The 20565-nt window shown below is 40.6% G+C and overlaps 1 protein-coding gene across 1 annotated transcript; it reads left to right on the top strand.

Moving 5' to 3' along the window:
• Positions 1 to 720: 720 nt before the first annotated feature.
• On the top strand, positions 721 to 17955 carry LOC121927554 (MARVEL domain-containing protein 3-like). The gene is made up of 4 exons (XM_042461244.1): positions 721 to 920; positions 4111 to 4242; positions 5619 to 5782; positions 16960 to 17955. Exons 2-4 carry the CDS (start codon positions 4130 to 4132, stop codon positions 17649 to 17651), a joined length of 969 nt encoding a protein of 322 aa, XP_042317178.1. The 5' UTR covers positions 721 to 920; positions 4111 to 4129; the 3' UTR covers positions 17652 to 17955.
• Positions 17956 to 20565: the final 2610 nt, after the last annotated feature.

The following is a 20565-nucleotide window of genomic DNA, read 5'->3' as shown; positions in this document are numbered from 1 at the left end:
TTCCCTGCTTTGCGTCTGGATTAACTTTGCATTATTTCACTTGGGCAGCCCCCCCAGTGTGATAAACTAACCAGATTTGTAAATTTGGTTTAAATTCGAATTTACTTTAAATCGTGTTTAACTCCTATTTTCCTGCAGGATCTCCCGCTTAGCCGCTTAGACACTGTTAGTTCAGTGTGAAGCAATATATAAATGAGCTGTTTCTTTGTCGTCGTTTATAGTTTTAAGTGTCTTGCAAAACTGCAGATCCCCAGAATTTCATGGCACTGAGCCACGGCAGTTATAAAGTGGCGTCAAAGTGGATCCTTTCTGCAGTGCAGACGCAGCCCCAGTGGGTTTACATGGCTGAGCAGGGATTCAAACCCGAGTCACTGTCCAACACTGAAACCACTACACCACTACACTTCAGGTTGTTGTTGTTGTTGTTGTGTGGCTTCAAGTCATTCCCAACTTATGGTGACCCTATGTTTCCTTGGCAAGATATCTTCATAGGAGGGAGGCGTTGTTGTTGTTGTGGCTGTTGTTATTGCAGTTGTGGCTCTCTCCCTGCCCTTCCTGCTTCAGGTTCAACAGGTCCTTCCCTCCTCTTATACTGTATTGCCCATAATAAAAACCAGGCAGGGCGCCCAAAGGGAGAAGAAGCCACTGCTCCTCCCAAAATGGCGGCGGGTGGGTGGGGAGGAAGAGGAGGAGGAGGAGCAGCCACCTGGAGGAGGCTTCTTCTCCCACCTGGGTGCCCTCCTTCCTTCTCGTCCTCCCTTTCTTCAGCCTCAGCCACAAACAAAGAAGCGCCTTCTCTTCTTTCTCCTGGAGGAAGGAGGGAGGAGGAGGGCGAAGGAGGCTGAGGAGGGAACAGCCCCCCATTTTGTCCCCTTCCCTTGCCCCACAAGCCCTTCGACTCCACGCTCTTTTTCTCTCAGGTGGGTAGCAGGGAGATAGATGGGGATGGGGGTTATTATTATTGTTATTTGTAGTTGTTGTGTGGCTTCGTTTCCCACTTTTGGGGACCCTATCACAAGGTTTTCTGGGCAAGTTTCTTCAGAGGGGTTTGTTTGTTTGTTTGTTGCTATGGCCATCTTCTGAGGCTGAGAGAGTGTGACTCAGTGAAGTTTCCATGGCTGAGGTTGGATTCGAACCCTAGTCTCCAGAGCCCATAGTTCAGGGTCATCATAGCCCAGCGCTCAAAGCTACTAAGAATACAGTTCTTAAAACAACAACAACTGTTATTTATGTATTTATTGTTATTATTATTATTATTAAGCCTTATTTATAAAGCTTAATAATAATAATAAAATATATTATTATTAAGCTTTATTTATAAAGATTATTATTATTATATATTATTAACACAATTATTATTACTATTAATATTAATTTTAGCTTTATTTATAAAGATTAATAGTAATAAATATATACTAATTATTATATATTTATTATTTAATTAATAATAATAATTATTATTATTATTATTAAGCTTTATTTATCACACTAGTGAGATCCCACGAAAAAACATGAGTTAAACAAGATTTATAAAGCTTAATAATATTAAATATATTATTATTATTATTAAGCTTTATTTACAAAGCTTAATAAATACAGTACATTAAACTTTATAAAGCTGAATAATAATATGAAGCTTTATTTATAAAGCTTAATAATAATAATAAATATTATTATTAAGCTTTATTTACAAAGCTTAATAATAAATACATTAAACTTTATAAAGCTGAATAATAATATGAAGCTTTATTTATAAAGCTTAATTATAATAATAATAAATAGATTATTATTAATTGGAATTTTAAATAAATTGTAATAATTTTAATGTTGTAATTTAATATTTTAAAATTAATTTTAAATACTTTATAATAATCAATAAATAATTATTCATTATTATTTTGTTTATTTATTTATTTATTTATTTATTTATTGTATTTTAACGGATGTTGTTTGTTAATTGTTGTAGTTCCCTGCCTCGATCTGTGGGGAGAGGTTGGTAAGAAATAAATATGACTGATTTATTTATTTATCTTGCACTTTTCTCCCGGTATAGGAGAGAAATTTTAAAACCGTAGAAGTTAATAGAATCATAGAATCATAGGGCATTATCACATGGAGGAGGCTTACCATCATTAAAACATTCCTGAATCATTCCTGAAGAGCTAAGTTTCTGTTATTGAAGGAATGGCTGCTCCATGAACGCTTTGAAGGCAGGAGAGAAGCAATGACAATTTAGAAGTGCGACCAGCTGTCACACCATCACACTTCAGGAACACTTCAGGAACTTTTTATTGACATTTTAGCGACGGTAAGCACCTCTGTGTGATAATCCCCATAGAATTGTAGAGTTGGAAGAGACCACTAGGGCCATCCAGTCCAACCCATGCCATGCAGAAACTCTCACTCAAAGCATCCCCGACAGAAGCCATCCAGCCTCTGTTTGAAGACCTCCAAGGAAGGATACTCTACCACTCTCCAAGGGAGTGTGTTCCACTGTTGAACAGCTCTTACTGTCAGGAAATTCCTCCTAATGTTTAGGTTAAACAGTGCAGGTTAAAAAACAATACAAAACGTTAAAATGTAAGTGCAAAGTTTAAAAAGCGATTAAACCGTTTTGAAAAGTTGAAAACATTGCACGTTAAAGTTTGAGCCCACTAGAACGTACATTACCTCCTGCTACAGAATCTTTAGTCATTTTTTTGTACTAATGTCTCCAAGTGTCCTAGTACAACACTCAAACCATGTCACCATTTATTAGGACCAGCTATGAATTAGTGAGGTGTCAGAAAGCAACAGGGTGTTTATCATATGGGAACTTTGCCCAAAGAGACTTGGAATTCCATGACATGAGAGGCAGAGTATATCTTCAGAGAAGATAAGACTACACTGGTACCCCGGGTTACGAAATTAATTCGTTCCGCCGCCGCTTTCGTAACCCGGGATACTTCGTAAGCCGAATAGCCCATAGGCGCTAATGGGGAAAAAGCCGCGGCTGCGCCGCGGCTCCATTTAAAACAGCGCAGAGGTTTTTTCGTAACCCGAAAAAACCTTCGTAAGCCGAAACAATAAATCCCTATGGGATTTATTCGTATCCCGAAAATTTCGTAACCTGGGTATTTCGTAACCCGGGGGACCAGTGTATTAATTTAAACTTGTCTAAGAGTTTCTTTTTTCACATTCTTTTTCTCAAAGCCCCAAACCAGTTCTTGTGTGTTTTTTAAATCTTCACCAAGAGCAGGCCTTTCCTAAAGCTAATGGGTCTTCATTAGCCATTTAAGAGCAAGCCATCCCCAAGTAGTTTGCATAATCATTCAGAATAGCAATTTAGCTGTGAAAGTGCTGATGCGCCTGCATAAACATAACACACATGTGAACCAGTTGCTAGAAAGAAGTGCAAGTAAGTGACCAGGCTAAAATCAATACACAAGAGACTTAAAAGTAAATTGTGTAAACTGGAGTATGGGGATAAAGGTACAGAAGCATAAGTGAAATAAACTGTGTAATGGACATCAAATGGAAAAGGAGAGGAGGGAAACACCATTCAGACATTTTTTAGCACGAACTTTTGTGGATTTCACCTCACTTCTTCAAAAGTACTGAACTTCAGGTGTGTAATTGGTGGTAGTGGTTCCAGCCAATATTTTGTGAATGCTTTTTATGAATGAGTTTTGGAACTGTCTCTTTATAAAATTATATGGGCTTGATGATGCTTGAAAACAGCAATGCCTCCATTTTGGCATCATTTACTTTTTGTCATCAACATTTGCCTAGCTTTAATTTTTTTATTTTCAATGGACCTTTCAGCATTTTTGAATGCAGAGCAGGCTTTCTCCTCGTTCTAACTAGGGGTGTGGAAACTTGGCCAGTGGTTATGCCGGTTAGGGCTGATGGGAGTTGAAGGCCAGAACATCTCCTGCCTCTGCACTGACATATACTGCAAACCATAAAGTTGTGAGTTTTATGCATATAATTAAAATTCAAATATATAAATATATATGCGCTTATCATTCTTGCAGAGTAATAGGTGTAACCTTATTTTTACAACTGTTGGTCATTAAACAAATTGGACTGGAAGATCTGTGAGTTGATTTGTGTTTTCTGCACTGACAGGCATTTTCAGCAAGACAAGATGTCTTATTCAGAGAGAGCCCATCAAAATAAAGATTACAGGAACAACGAAAATCCCAAGACTAACAGATATATTGATGAGAGAAGTAGAAAACCATATCCAACAAATGGAAGGTAAATCATCCTCGTCGTCTCCTCCTCCTTCTCCTCGGACCTAGAACAAAACAAAAGTGGGGAGTGAAAGAAATCAATAGGCCCAAACAGACAGGCCAAAATAAAGCTGCTTCAGGCCACTTTGGAAGTGTGCTCTTTAAATGACGCATGCGTCCTAAGAGGCCAAAAGCTGTTTCAAAGACACGCTCCAGTCCTTAGGACTGGAGCACAGCTTTGACACAGCTTCTGGCTTCTTAAGATGCATGTGTCATTTACGCAGCATACCTTCAAAGTGACCCAAAGTACCTTTATTTTGGCCTGTGTGTTCGGGCCCAATATGTCACATTTCTCCACATTCTTAAGGTGGTATCCAGGCCAAAATAGAGTCTCCTGCTGTCCCCTTGCTTACAGCTTTGTGCCATCTTTCTGTTGTGTATATTAGAATATTACTGCTAATTAGAAAGGATTACATTATTAGAGAAAGTAACTGAGGCTTTAATCCTAAGGATTAAATACTGTCATATGATACAGATTGGTACTCACTTCCATACTCAGGCCTTTTATAAATGAAAAATCCCCACATCAGGCAAAATATTTATTAGGACCACAGAAAATTAACAAAATAGAAAGTCCCAATAAAGATAGCATCTGGCCATGTATTTTTGAATATTTTTTACGAGCCACATTTTGTTGTTGTTATTTCCCAATTCATCAACAGCATTGCTCAGGTCTTGCTAACCTAGGAATGTAGCTTCCTTGACGAAGGGGCTGTACAAACAGCCCCTAAGGGGCGGCATGCAGCTGCCCCTTTACTGGCTGGATTGGGGCTGCGGCCCAGATCCGGTGTCCGGAGGGCGGAAAAAGGAGCTGCAAAATGCAGCTCCTTTTTGCGCCCTCTAAAGGGCATCACAGCCGCGGTGCCATGGCTTGTGACACCCTTTTGGTGCTGCATCACCTAGATGCAGCGCCAGGGTCACGCCATGATGCTGCAGTGCGTGGTGTCATGGCGCAAGGGGGGAGTCATGGCACCCAGCGTGCAGGTGCTCTGCAATGACTCCGCCCATAGGCCAGCACTTTGTGCTGGTCTGTACCGGGCCTAAATCTGTCCACCTTTACTGTAATTGTGACTGGCAGATAAATAATAGTATGACCTAGGTAACTTTGAGGTAAGAATATCATTGGGAAAATTCTTTTCAGTATTTAAATAATTATTTCTATAAGATTATTTGCTAACCCCTTAAGTGCCCTGCATATACAGACATGTCTTATTCAGATTTAACAGAACTTTTCACAATCAGTAACCCTGAGTCCTTTGGCTTTGAGAAGTAGTTCTCTACTAAAGGGGCCAACTTTACTTACCATGAAGGCCTCAGCTTTTCATCTTTTTCTGCCTGTAGGTCATCACCAGGAACACCTGAACATTCAAGACCTACTACTGCTTTCACAGACCCTTACCAGAGCCACCCAGGAACAATGTATGGAGATGCCAATTATCCACGTCTGTCTTATCCTCCCAAAGAGACTTTTTCTGAGAAATGCTCAAATCTGTGCTCCAGAAGAGGTAATGTGATGTTCTCTACTTCATGTCTTTTAAGCATTGTTAATGTGGTTGTGAGATGATAGCATCCTTCCCCTGAGACTTTTCTTTTGTAGGGAGTGGAACAGGAAAAGGGGGAAGAATAAAAGGTTTCAGTTTTCCATGAACTCTTCTTCAGTCAGAACAAAGAACAGAATGAGGTGAAGACATTTAAATTCACAACTTGCAGCCAAAACCATTTTATAAACAAATGGGAACACTTCTGGTAGGTAACAATATCCAAGTAACAATCCCTCAGCATATCACATAGTCACCAAGAATGGCTTAACTAGTGGTGGATTTTTGCATATATATTCATGGCCCCTTAGGAATCAAAATTTCCATTTAATCTATTATTTGCAGAAACCATTGTGACAAAATATTTCAGTGTACTTCATGAAAGGATGGTAATCATGATACTGAGCCTCTTTCTGCCAAATGAACATAGAACACCTACTCCCTTTTTTTCCCTTCCTAACTAGCTGTTGTGAAGGCAAATGGGAATATTATACTTTGGAAACAAGTATATTTTTAATGTCTCCTGAAGACAGTATCATGCTGGCCAGTAGATATTCAGGGAGAAATCATACCATGCATACAACATAAGACCACCTTGAGGCTGTAATCCTATACCCAGCCAGAGCTTGAAAAAGTTACTTTTTAAGAATACAACTCCCAGAATCAGCCACCCCACATGACTACTTTCTGGAGTACAAGTCTCTATATCCCTTAACAAAGATAGGGGGCCTTTCTGAATGAGTTGAATTGTGGTGTGAGGAAAAGAAGTGATCTCCAAAATACAGGACAGTGGGAGCTTTTACAAGTGGAACATTTCAGCTAGCAGAAAGTTGAAAGGCCAGATTGAAAAGATACCTCTTAACACCTTTTCGCAAAGCTGAGAGAGTGAGAGCTAATTATCAAGTGTTTCTATCAAGTATTTTTTGATGCATTGTTTTCTGTGTTTGAAAGCCTAGACCCAGCCCCCTAGTTGATCGTTAATAGTTTAAATCAAACCACATGTCTAAATATTGTTTACTTGAAGAGGCTGTTACTGATAGAATGAGCACAGACATGAGTGTGTGTTATGGGGTGGGGGCGGCAAGAACAAAGAAGACTGTTTCAATCTTTTGCTAGAGAATTAAAAAGAGCTTTTCAGGGCATCTCATAGGTTTGCGAAAGAACTCACTTATTACTAAGTTATCTAGAAAATGTTGTCGATATTTAAGTTCTAGGTTGGGATTACTCACTTAATTTTGAGTAGACATGTATAGGATGGCATTGCATTATTTTTTAGGAAACTAAACTATTTCCTCTTTTATGATCCAGCAAGTGGCACTGAGCCATTTTCTCCAGTCTTTCTATAATGGCTGAGGACCAAACTAGGTGTGAGACATCATTTATAGTATCTTTTGGTTCCCTGCCCCCCGTTGGAGTGAAAGCAATTGCAGCAGGAGGAGAGAATTGGGCTGGGTCTGCAAGGAGAAGGCTAAGTAGGAAACAATTACTTGTGGAATTACAGTTCTCCAAATCCCCCAGCCTGCATGGCCAGTGGAAAGTTAATTTTCCCTGCTCTGAGTCCCCATGCTATTTCTTAAACTGTGATCCTTTCCTGATCTCCCCCTCATCTCCCCTTTTTCCTCTGCAGCTCATAACACCTTAGGGGTATGAAACTCAGACGGGGAATTGGCCAGTGATATCAGTGACAGAGTGTACAGTTTGCATAAAGAAAGTCCTAGATTTAATTTCGAGATGGTGAAAAAGGAGACCTTGACTGAGGGCCAGAGCAGATGGGCAGGAGAAAGTGGCTTGATCCTGGGTTTTCTGAAAGCAGGTAAAACCGCTGCTGTCCACACAGCCTGCTCCCAAGACAGTTCGAATACTCATGGGCTGTCCATGCCAAGTGGTGTCAAGCTGCGCTGTGTGATTATTTTTTCTGTTGCCTTCCCACCATGCATGCGCACCATCACACAAACACACCACCTGTGATCCAATTGCCTCTTTCCTGCCCAGATGCCGTTCAATTAGAGGCCCACCTATATGATCAGCCATACAGTCACATCTGCAATGCACTGTCGGTGCATCGGTGTGCTGAGTGATACATTGGCAAAGCACAATCATGGAGGTCTCCCATACATGCCCCCTTCACCCCATCCACCCCTTGGACTGTGTGGTTTGTGTACATTGTAAATACATCACTTGTTTCCTTTGCCGCTGTCCCGTACTGGTGCCAGGCTGTTTATATGCCGGCACAATGATGCACATTTTCCAGCTTGAGTCGGAGTATCCTAGCTTCTTTCTGCTCTGGTTTTTAGCACTGGAGCATGGCTTTATATCTATTTCCTTCTGTTTTGCCCCGTGCATTGTCTAAACAGCCAGGCTTCAAAGCTGTCAAAAGTCTCTTTATTTGGCCAATGCAGACAACCCCTGAAAGTGATCTCCAGGATACCAGGCAGTGACATTTTCTCTTATCCACTCCTTGATTCTTTGGAGTAGAAATGGCAGAGACTGAACCTGGGACCTTCTGGATGTAAACTATATGCCCTTTAAAATGATGCAAATTCCTTTACCACAGAAGTGGGGACCATGTGACTTCCCAGATGTAGGACTACAGCTGCCAGCATTCCTTACTCTTACTAAGCTCGATACTGGGTAGTTCTCTAACTGGTCAGACTGTACAGTGGAACACTGAGTTAAGGGCTAGGAAAAGTAACATTTAAGATTACAAGTCCTAGAATTCTGCACCCAGCATGCCTAGGGGCCATTATGCTTAGAGAATTCTCAGAGGTCCAATCATTTCCAAGCTCTTTATGAGGTTCCCTTGGGGCATTTTCTGTTGCTTCTTCAACAAACAAGTTCAGTGGATTTATTTTTTTTAATAATAATAAAAAACACCCAAGGACTTTGTCTCCAATCATGTATAGTTAGACTCTGTTTAATGCAAGGGATACATTCTGGGATCATTTGTGTAAAACTGAAACTGCAAATAATTGTGAACCCTGTTTTTCCTACCTGAAATGAGCAGTGTCTTATGCATCTGGCAGAAACATACCATAGAATCATGCTGGAGAACCTAGAAATGCCTAGAGAGAACACTTGTCTAGGCACTTCTAGGGCCTCTAGCAGGATTCTGTAGTAAGTGTGAGGGACTTAACAGTTCTTCCCAGATAAGTGAAACTATGGTCTAAAACACACTGCAGAAATAATCCAGTTTGAGATTGTTTTAAGTGATCAGGCTCAATGCTAGGGAATTCTGGGAAGTGTAGTTTGTTGTGGCACCAGAGCTCTCTGACAGAGAAGCCTAAATGTCTCACAAACCTATAGTTCCCTGAATTCCCTAGCATTGAGACAGAGCATTTAATAAAGCAGTCTCAAACTGGATTATTCCTGCAGTGTGTTTTGGACTTATCTTAGACAAATCTGTGTTAAATATGGTGTTACAGTACTGCTTTCCTCTCCTATACATCAGCAGTCAGTAGTCCAATGGAATTCAGTGAAGCTTATATCTGAGCGGGCACATAATAGGATTGCCCTATCAATGCTGTATTTGAGAAAATGTCTGGAGCCAGCTGTGTTCCAGGAAACCTTTAACTTCAGCTCTCACATCAAGTATGTCTGTTCTTTATCTCTAGTGTCATCTATTTGCCTCAACAAGGGCACTTGCCATTTGCAAATTAGCAAGGAGCTAAATTGAATTCCATCAGCAAATCAAATTAGGAGATAGCTATAAAGTGATTTTTCCCCTCCCCTGGGATGTGCTCGTGCATTAATAAACCACCAGAAATTCATGTATGTCTGGAGGACTATTCTCCCCCCACCATTGTACTCTTGGATATTTAATCAAAATCTTAAACTAACTGAAATTGAAGACATGCTGTCCTAAGAAGAAGACTCTCATCTTTAGGCTCATGATCAGGAGTCAAAAAAATGTGTCATGGTGAAAGTAGAAGAACACAACTATAAACCACCAAAAAACCAAAACTAATATATAAAAACTACTGAATAATAAGTACACAATGTACAAAGTAGAAATTATATCATAAAAGGTCATAGAACAGTTCTTAATTTTCAATATTGCACTGAAACAATTTTATTGTAATTCACCCAAAAGTCTTTATTTTTTATCCGGTTGGCAGAAATGCTGAAACACAGACCAACAACAGCCGTATAAGTCATATGTCATAGTAGTAATACAAACTTGTTCATTTGAAACCCTTGTAGTAAACCATAGAGGTAGGTCATATTTGATGTCGTAAACCATAGGGTCATAGGTCATATGATGGCTGTGCCAGGAATTTATAGTCTCTGTTTCACCTTTCTGACTACTTCAACTACAATGTTATAATCATATAAAGCATCCATTGTAGTAGCACGCTCAAACTGTTTGGAATGGCATCCTCTGAGGTGGAGAGAGTGTGGCTTGCTCAAGGTTACCCAATGGTTTTCCATGACTGAGCAGAGATTTAAACCTGGTCTCCCAAAGTCCTAGACCAGCATTCAAACCACTACACCACACTGGACCTACTCTTCTTAAAGCCTTCAAATCAAATGACTCAATGGAAGGGCCTACCAAGGTTTTATGGTGAAAATAAATGCTTCCCTGTCTAGAGCCAGGAGAAGAAGCCAGGCCTGATTCTTGCTTGGAGCATAGGATGCTGCCTTACATTATACCAGGCCAACCCTCTGGTCCCTTTGTCTCTTCTCACCAACAGCAGCTCTCTAGAGTTTCAGACAAGAGATCTTTCCGTACCCTTCCTGGAGATTGTGGGGACTGAACTAAGGTATTACTCTACCACTCTCTATGGGAGGGTCTGGGTGCAGCCATTATCCTCCAGAACCTACAGGGGAACCAAGTAAAATATGGTCCTTCCACTGTTTAAAGCAGTAAAATCCTGAGATGTATTAATTTCAGCTACTGGCTGTGGTTTCCTGATAGAACACAACTTAATGCAGGGCTTGACAAATGTAGCCCTCCAGATTTGGTGCCTGCAGTTTCTTTCATCTCTTACTAAATCTAATGGGAATTGCAGGCCACAAACATCTGGAGGGCCTACCCCTGGTTTATCAATCAGGTGGGTAAAATTTTGACTGGATAGCTACTGGATTTTGGGGGTAGGAAATATAAGACTAATCCTTGAGATCAGATCAATAGATTCAATTTAGTTCCAGGGTGGAGGTTCCAGCTCTCAAGATGTTGTTGGCCTCAAACTCCCATCCACTCCAGCCAGCATATGCAATGGTCAGGGACGATGGCATTTGTAGTCTTAACAGGGATGATGGCACCGTTACTGGCTTCTTCCAATAATCCAGTGACATACGTTAACCTGAGGAAGATTTAAGTTGCCAAATTTGCAGGTCCTAGTCTCTTACCTTATACAGTGGGCACTTGGTATCTGCTGCAGTTTGGTTCCAGGACCCCCCATGGATAACAAAATCTGTGGATGCTCAAGTCCCATTAAATACAATGGCATAGTAAAGTGGTGTCCCTTATGTAAAATGGCAAAATTAAGGTTTGTTTGTGGGGGGTTTTTTTTGGAAATTATATTTGTTTAATATATTTGCAAGCAGTGGATGCTTGAATTTGTAGATAAATCTGTGGATACCGAGGGCTGGCTGTACTCATACAATGCCAGCACTAAGGGCCAATGTGGGGGAGCATAAATGGGGAGACCCAGATTCAAGTTCTCATCAACTACAAAGTTCACAAAGTGACCTTAGACTAGTCACTCACTTTCTCAGCCTAACCTACCTCACAGGGTTGCTGTGAAGATAAAAATGGAGTAAAGGAGAACCACAGATGTCACCTTGTTCAGTGACTGCTCTGCTCTTCCTCAGGACCACAGCTCTAGCACGAAGTTTCTATGGAATTCTCCAGATTCCTTCATCTAGTCACGCGCTGCAACACACATGGCATCATTGTTGGTCCTCTCTGAATCAGGGAAGTGTTCCGATACTGATAGAAATCACTCTGGGAATGAATATGGTAGTTATTGTTATGGCATGCTTAGCCTTCAAATGAACTTTCTTAGTAACTGAACATTTTAAAGCAGGGTTGAGGTCCTCTATTTCTTTCAAGAATCTTCAGGGATGCCAGCATGTTTTTGTATTGCCAAATTGCTGTGAGTCAGTCAGTGTCCTGAACACTTACCGGTAAGCAAGAATACACCTAAGCAAGAAGAAATGAGATTCAGGACTCTTCCAGATTGTCTAAAGTTAACCTGTTAGTTCTCACAATCACAGCTCCATGGGTTTTGCCTGTTTTTGTTGACTGTTTTATTCTATTCTTTTGCAGAGCTATTTGTAGCAATTCCTTGGATCTGCTCTTGATCTCTTCCAAAAAGTTTTTTAAAAAATCAGGGCATGGTTTGCTGAGGGCAAATCTTCTTCCTGAATTTTTTAAAAAATAAAGATATAGTACAAAAGTGCAATTCCACTAATGCTCTATAACGTTTTTAAAAAAAAGGAGAGACAGGAAAGTATTATTTTAATATATCTCAGAATTAAAAAAAAGAAACCCATTTGAGGATGGGAATAAAATGTTCTAGCTGGTGCCAGGAATTGTCAGAAAACAGTCTGGGACAAATGAAATGTGATTTGGGTATTTAGAAAAACTTCCAAGAACTACAGCCACAAATACAGCAACTTCCTGACATTTTTATCCTGACTGGAAGAGCCCTAAATTAATTATTCATTTATTATTTCTGGAAACATTTTAAAACTGCCGTTCACCCTTACAACTAGACATGCAGTTAAAATACTGAATTATAATTATACAGTTAAAAACACTAAAACATGTTATAAAAACAGAGAAACTATGAAGACTATAAAACATTCTGTAGTCAGGGTGAGGCAAGTGAGAAGGTTCTCTCCCTTGTTGACACATATTGTACCCAGGATACTTGTAGAAGAGCCTTCCTCAGTTATGGTAAATCAGAAGCAGGTCATTGATGTGTAAAGTTTTTTTTAATTTGCATGCTGGTGCTCTTGCAGGTCTGTTTCTTTTCTTTAGACTTGTAAACCTGTTGTAGGATCAGGAAACAGCATCTTCATAGTCACTGGGAAGAGTCTGAGCCCTGTCAAGACTGCACAGCCTCACCTTCCGTTATTCCATGAAATACAGTAGGGCTTATGGGTACTGGTAGTAAATATGGGGGATAAACAGTACTGCACACAGAGCTTACGAAAGGAGAAAACTCTACCTTCTGGGAATCTGACTGACTGAGTCTCTTTTAAAAAACAAAACAAAGCTGATTGCAGGGTGAAATGGTTTGGGTTGCACTGTTCCAGTTTAAAAGTTGCATAGCAGAAGAGGGTGGAAGATACAGAAAACTACACAAATAAACAAAGCATTTTACTGGCCTCTTAGGAGCAACCAATAAATACAAGACCGGTTTTGCAAGCTTCCTACACGGAAGAAGAAAAATACAGTGAGAGGGAGAGGAATAACTACTAGTTAAGAGTTTCTGGGTGAGAATGCTAGGCATAAGTTTTGATCACTGTGGTCTGAAATTATTAACTTAGTACAATGTTTACTAGTTGTAACCTGCCCCCTAGTGGCTAATTCAAGAACACAGCTGCCTCCACATGCTTAAGGAACTGGCATTGCTACCAAGGAAAGCCTGGTTAGTTAAAGAGACTGGGCTAATTCTGAATAACTTCTTTTAGAACCCAGTATTTCCAGCCATCGTGGTTTCCTGCTCATGGAAAAATTTGCTAGTCATAAGTACGACTGGCTTCCCATAAGGTAAATTTATAGTATAGTTGTCAGCTTTTTCCTTTCCCCTCCTTTTTCTTTTCTGCGCTGTGTGCTGCCTGCAGATTTAGACAGGAGTCATACAGGGTTTTTTCCCCCCAAGCTGCAAAAGGATTGAAAGCTAGCCTCAAGCTCTGTTGCTTCCAACATTCAAAAGATTACTTACGAGCTTTCCTTGTTTAGGTGTGTGACTCACTGTAGTGAGAGTGGTAGGGGTTTCTGGCCTTTGCATGAGCCTTTGATCAAGCCTGAGCTTTTCCCTCAAAGTAGCTTATTCTGTGTGAGATTCAAGGTACCTATCTATAGTATCTGCCCACCCTACTTCCCTGAGCTGACACTAGAATATAATTACTCTTTTTTGGCACAGCAGTCCAAAAATAACTATGCTGAACATTATTCAAAATAATGTAGGTCAAATGTGCTCAGGCCTGTTAGATGAATGTTTGGCAAAAGAAAGAAAGATAGAACTTCACATTTGGGCTGTGGGGGTTGGCTTCATTTGGATTCCCAAGGGCTATTGATTCAGTCTCCTGGCAGAACTAATTAGCTCCACCAAAATATGTTTGGATGATACACTGAAATGATGTCAGAAGGTCCTCAGAGCTGCCTGGTCATAGTGGTTGCTCTACCACAAGGCATGGCAGTCCTTTAGGAGAAGATTGTAAGTGGCTGCCAAAATGCCCTAATGCAAATATTTGACAGTTTCAAAGCCTGTAAACTGTGCTAACAGTCAATGCCCCTCATCTTGTATTTTTAATAGTGAAGGAAAACAAACAGTTTTATAGAATTTTGGACTCACTCCCTTCCATGACACTGAAGTCCCACCCAGTCCTTCTATAGAGCACTTACTACTCTGTTTCTGTCCTACATTTCCTCCAGTGAGCTCAAAAAGGCATCCATGGCAGCCTTCCTCCCTACTGTATGTTCACAACAACCTTATGAAGCAGGATAAACCCTGAAAGAGACTGGGTTTTCGTGATTCAGTGGAGACTTGATCCAGAGCTCTAAGGCACTGTTAATGTAGCCACTACATCACACTTGACAAAGTTACAGAACATAAAGAAGATAACCCAGCATCTAACATAACCAACCAGGCATCTGTTGGAAAGCCCACAAACAAAGACTGCTAGCCTTTGCTGGTTGATATTTACTGGCATCAAGTATTCAGAAGCATATTGGCTATAACTTTGGAGGTAGCATAGAACCATCATGACTAACAACTATTTTTTGAATGAGTGATTTACAGAGGAGTTAATGTGTATTAGTTCACACTGAGGCATTCATCCTCTAAGGCTGACAGGAGATGAGGTCCCAACAATAACTAGAGGACATTAGTTCCTCTCCCATGCTCTGGGGTTTTTACTGGGTTAATGAAGTCAGGAGGGCTAGAACTTCTACACAGCTTCAGCTGTGAAGCTGGATGCAGGCCATATAAAGAAGGCCACGGTGTGTGTGGCTACTGACACACATGCAGTCAGTTTGCAGGGAGCTTCACCTGTCCTTTTTTGCCATGTTTGTGCAAAGGTTCTCCTTTTATTTGTGATATTGGTTGCTTCCTTAATCCTAAATCAGGCTGTATTGGGTTTGAGAGGCAATGTAGTTTTCTTGTTGTATACTTTAATCTGTTCCTGTACCAGTAATCTGCTGTTCCAATATCTAGTACAGTATATACTTTAAAATATAAAAGTGCTTTTATAGTACTTCTTGTTTGTTATAAACTTCTCAAGGCTTGCAAAGTATACTTTTTTGGATTTAAATTGTCAGCAAAACTTACATGGATTTTGGGAGTTGTACTCCAAAAAAAGTAATTGTTCCAAAGTTTGATGTTGCTGTTTTTACCACCATGTGTGCCACAAAACACGTTATAGCTTGTTTGTTTAGAAAAATTAAATGATGATTATGATGATTATACTTTTTTTTCTTTTAAATTGCTACTCGAAGTAAATTTATATGTCTTTGGTCCTCATTTTCCCCATACATCCATTTGTGTATTATGTCCAAAATTTTGTACCCACCTTATCATATACTCTTCATCATCATCATTATACTGTACAGTTCTAAGTAAAAATAATTTTCTCCACTCTCTAGGACTACATCTCTCTTGTTTAAATCTGTAGTTTCACATAAGCTGACCAATTCAGATCTTTTACCTGCCTTAAAGAATATCTCTCTTGATTTAAGCTCCCAAGTGTCCAAATTACAAAAAGTCATCATAAAACAACCATTTCCAATTTTAAACCCATTCCTATAGAAGGATTTCTCTAGCAAAGTGGCTAATGTTACTTTGGTGGAAAGTCTCTGCTTATGTTTGTATCAAACTTTCATAAGAACCTTTCTTGATACAGCTATTTTTAAAATCAACATGACATAACTAGTCATGCCACCCAAATCTTAAACTCTGACCTCCAAGTTCCAAAAGGCTCTGATCTCTGAGAAAAATCCATTTCTTCAACTACACAAAACAGCAGGCCTCATAGTACAATTTAATATTCAGAAGTCCTAGAACACCCCTTTCTTTAGCAGTATACAAAGTTTTGGGCTTTATTTTGAGCTTCCTTGCCTGCGAGACAAATCTGGAAATATCTTTCTGCATTTGCTTAAAAGGTATACAGTTTCTTATGATAGGGATCGTTTGAAAGTAAAATAAAAAGTCTCAGCAAAACATTTGCTTTTATTACTACAATTCTCGCACCTGACTTTGTCCTTTGTCCTGCACTGTCATGCTCAGCTAAAAGGCTACTTGGGTGTTACTCCTCTTGTGAAAATAAAGTACAAGGAGAAGTCGGTCTCACCTTAAGACAAAGCACCTATTATGGGGTAAAACGGTTCCATTCTAGGCAGTAGGTGATGCATTGTAAGTGAGAGTGGACTCTATGAAGATAATTATTTTCCATTGGTGAGCATGGCAGGAACAAGGCCAAGAAGAGAAACACTTCTCCAATGACTAGATTTTGCTATGTAGCCTTCAAAAGAAAACAAAACAAGAGACTCCTGTCTTTAGGCCGAAATATGATAGACCAAGAATGCTTTTGGTTATCCAGTAGGCTGGGAGTGAGCGTAAAAAGACACCAGAGCAAAGACATGATGGCTCTTGTGCAAATCCCAGAAACACTACAAGAGTGATGGAGAATGTCCAGCCCTCCGATGCTGCCAAACTGCACATCCCACCATCCCTCACCACTGGCTAGGACAGATGGGAATTGCAGTCCAGCAGTATCCTGAGGACCACATGTTTCCCCAACCCCTGTACTGTAGATACACTCCAAGCTGAAGGCTCCTGCATTATGGTACCATATTATTATGAGTAATTTATTTCCAGGAGCATTTCAGGATAATGAAAATAGCCATGTCTGAAGAAAGTAGACATATGCAAATTTGATTTTCCCTTGTCTTTCTTCCTCCTTATCTGCAGGTATCTTGCAGTTTGTTGAAGTAACAGTCAACATTTTGGTGCTGGTCTGCATAGGAGCAGCCCAAGCAGGAGTTTCTGGTTTCACCTCTGGGTTAGGTTTGGGCTCATTCAATATCAATTCAGCCTATAGTCCATTTGAAGGGACCGAATTCCAGCAAGTAAGGGACCTGGATATGCAGTACAACCAGATGAGAGCTCCTTGCGTGTATGGAGGAGTGGCCTTTGGCCTAACTATGATGTGCCTCACACTTTTCTTCCTCATCAGTGGAGGGAAGCCCATTCATCGTCTCACATTTCGGTTGCTGGCTGCAGAGTTTGTCTTTGATATCCTTGCTTGCCTTGCATACATTGTGGCTGTTGGCCTCTACCTCCATTTCGTCATACAAGTCAATGCAACAGATGTGTGCCAGAGGAAAGAGAGACTGTATGCAAGAAGAGGTTATACATCTATGAACTGCATTGTGCAGGGAGGAGATGCCTCTGTGGCTCTCTTTGGCCTTGTGGCAGCTTGCTTGTATTTTGCAAGCACTATAGTCTGTGCTCTCACTGTTCGAAGTGTGCGGGAGTTTAAGAGACAGGAGGCCAAAATTCAGTACAGTCTTGAAAGAACCTACAGAGAAGGTGACTATCCCAAGACGTATAACAACCCAGAAAGCAACCATGCTGTGGGGACCTTTGCCACCCTTGTATAGCCTGTTCAGGTACAGTATAAGGGAACACAATCAAGGAAAATGGATGGTTGATCTGCTTCAGAGTATACAAAACCAGAGCTGTGTGTATTTAAATACAATCCACTCTAGGCAGTACACAGAAGTAATAATATTTCCATCAAAAATGGAAGTAATTAAGAAAGTGTTCCAGATTTCCTTCTTCTGTCAATGTAAATGTATGGATGGATTTTTAATTGACTGACTGTAACTGTTCATGATTGGGCTAATGAAGGCTACTGCTGTGATGTGAGGGGTGGTTCTCCAAATGTTGTCAGATAACTCCTGCCATCTAGGAACGGGGGAAGAAAACTAGGGCTTCCAAAAGGACTGCATAAGACAGGACCATGGTGTTTCTTTAGTGTAGTGATGTGACCACTTTTATAGTGCTCAGTCCAAATCCATTTATAGATTAAGGACACCCAGAGAGCAGCCTAGGCATGGTGCCACTGATCAGCTGATCTTCTAGTAGTGTTTACATTTGCATCTCTGTCAATACACAGATGTAGTTCAGATCTGCACCATCTGCATAAGTGGCTGTTCTGGGTTCAGTGTGCCATTAGGGTAGGATCCATTCAGTTCAGGGCAGTATTCGCCTCTCCAGTGGCAGGCAGCTGTCCTCAGGGAATCTCTGGAAAAGGAGTGGATGCTGATACCATAACCCTTCTTTGTTTTTGTAATACACTACTGCTAAAGAGTTTTAAATAAACAACTTCTAAAATAAACTGGTCTCTCTTCCTTGAATTTGGTTGTAACATCATCATCAGTTAGGGTTAGGTGACACCTTAGCAACTTGCATAAATGAATTCCTTGAATGAAAAAAAAATAAATTCTTGTACTTTGCCTTGTACCTATTGCCATCTACTCTGCTTAAATGAGAGGCATAAAAGAATTATTCCTGACTATATTAGTTCAGGGCAAATGTCATGGGCTGTGGGACTACATTGACTCACCAAGAGACTTGGGAGGGCTAAAACCCTTCGGAAACCCCCACATGAAATTATTTTATATCCTAGATGACCACTGGGACACTGATAATTTCACCTCACTTTTGACCCTCTCCGGGTGATTTTAGTCATAGCAAAATCATTTCTTTCCCAAAAGGAAGTGACTGAAAAGTCAACTTTCTGCTGAGGATGACAGCCTCCCCTGGGCCCAAAGTAACTGGCAGAGACAGGGAGAGGACAATGTGCCAGAATTGCCTCCTGCTTTGGGGGCACAAAAACAGTTGGGGGGGCAGTATGCGTTTGGTGGGCTGCTCACCCCTATATTAGCTGTGTAAAGTAGGTGGCATCTTTTGTTGGGTTTCAACATAGTGCTGCTGAAGTCTGTAAATGCTTTGGCAAACTTATAATTTGCACATTTTGTGGCATTTATTATAATCAGCACAATGCCATTTTGTACAATTGTTAGTTTAACAGTTCCCAGTCCATGTTGATATTTGGGTGATGAACCTTGCCCGTGATTCCAGTCTGGTGCCAAATGGATGAAGATGCCGGTTATCTCTCCAACACAGGAACAGAGCGAAACTTCAAAACGAGCTTTCAGCTTGCTGGAACAATGCTTGGAGAAGCAGCTGCTAAATCAAAGAATCACTCTCCAGCAGGTCACTCCTTAGAGAGCTTTATTACTTTGTTTCAAATAAACACGAGCTAGACACTACTATACAAAAACTCTTACCGACACACCACACTAGCTCCAAACTCCCACAATCCACCAGAACAGCATTTTCCTTATATACAGTATTACCATGAGGCGACCACTAAGCCCAGCTTCTTCATATACAAGTTGCTATGCACCACAGACACCAATCCCTCTTCAGACTGAAGACCTAGCACAGTGATGGCGAGCCTATGGCATGCGTGCCAGAGGTGGCACTCAGAGCCCTCTCTGGGCACACATGTTGTCGTCCTAGCACAGAGTTTGCCAGAGTTTTTTACTAGAAAGCCAGAGGGACGTGGCACTTTGCAATAAATAAGTGGGGTCTGGGTTGCAGTTTGGGCATTCGGTAAATATCACCATCACTGATATTTACATTTAGTCCTGCTCAGTTGACCTTGAGCATCCGGCTGCTGCTCTGGACTCCAGCTGTAGCCAATTTAGGCTTCTGCAGCCATTGCCACATCTGAACATTTTCACCTTGAATATACTGTACTTACAGTCCAAAAAGGCAGGACATACATATAATGAAAAGGGGATGGCATACATATAAGGAAAAGGCTGAAAATGTGGTGTGAGTGGGCAAGGCTCAATGGGAAGAGAAAGGAGAGCCCTCGGGGTTTTTTAGAAATTAATTTTCAAAAAACTATTTTTAAAAAAGATCACATCTTACCAAATTTTCACTATAACCACTTTAAACAATTTACATGTTAAGACATTTAGGCTGTGCATGTCATACTGTAATCACAACTTTTGCTATTACATGGATGGCCCTTGTGGTCTGTTCCAACTCTATGATTCTGTGACATTCTGTCATACTGTATAAGGGAATTACAATTTATGAGTAACATTAGTACAAAAAAACATTGCTATGGCTTCTGTATGGTGTGGTATGGGAGGAGGTCAATGGGAAGTGACACCATGAGGTACCACACCAGGTGATGCCAGCCCTAAGGACACCACTGGATACACCCTTCAGCAGTGGTTGAGAACTTTGTTCATGCCGACTGAACATGGTGGGAATAATAGTCCACCACCACTGGAGGGCACTAGGCTGGGAAGGTAGCTTTGCATTTGATGGCATTCTGCCTCTGTGTCAAGACTTTTACTAAATTGTTCCTTGATCTTTATAAATTAGCTCATTGGCTGATTTTGTAATTTTAGATTTTTTCAAGGTCATCCCTTGATATCCTTGTTTATGTGAAAGGATGTCATACTGAAGGTGGAGCAAGTTTGGAGG

The sequence above is a fragment of the Sceloporus undulatus genome, chromosome 4, assembly GCF_019175285.1.
Source record: "Sceloporus undulatus isolate JIND9_A2432 ecotype Alabama chromosome 4, SceUnd_v1.1, whole genome shotgun sequence".
Classification (NCBI taxonomy): Eukaryota; Metazoa; Chordata; class Lepidosauria; order Squamata; family Phrynosomatidae; genus Sceloporus; species Sceloporus undulatus.
The sequence above is the reverse complement of the archived record's forward strand: the minus strand, read 5'-3'. Positions and strand labels throughout refer to the sequence as shown.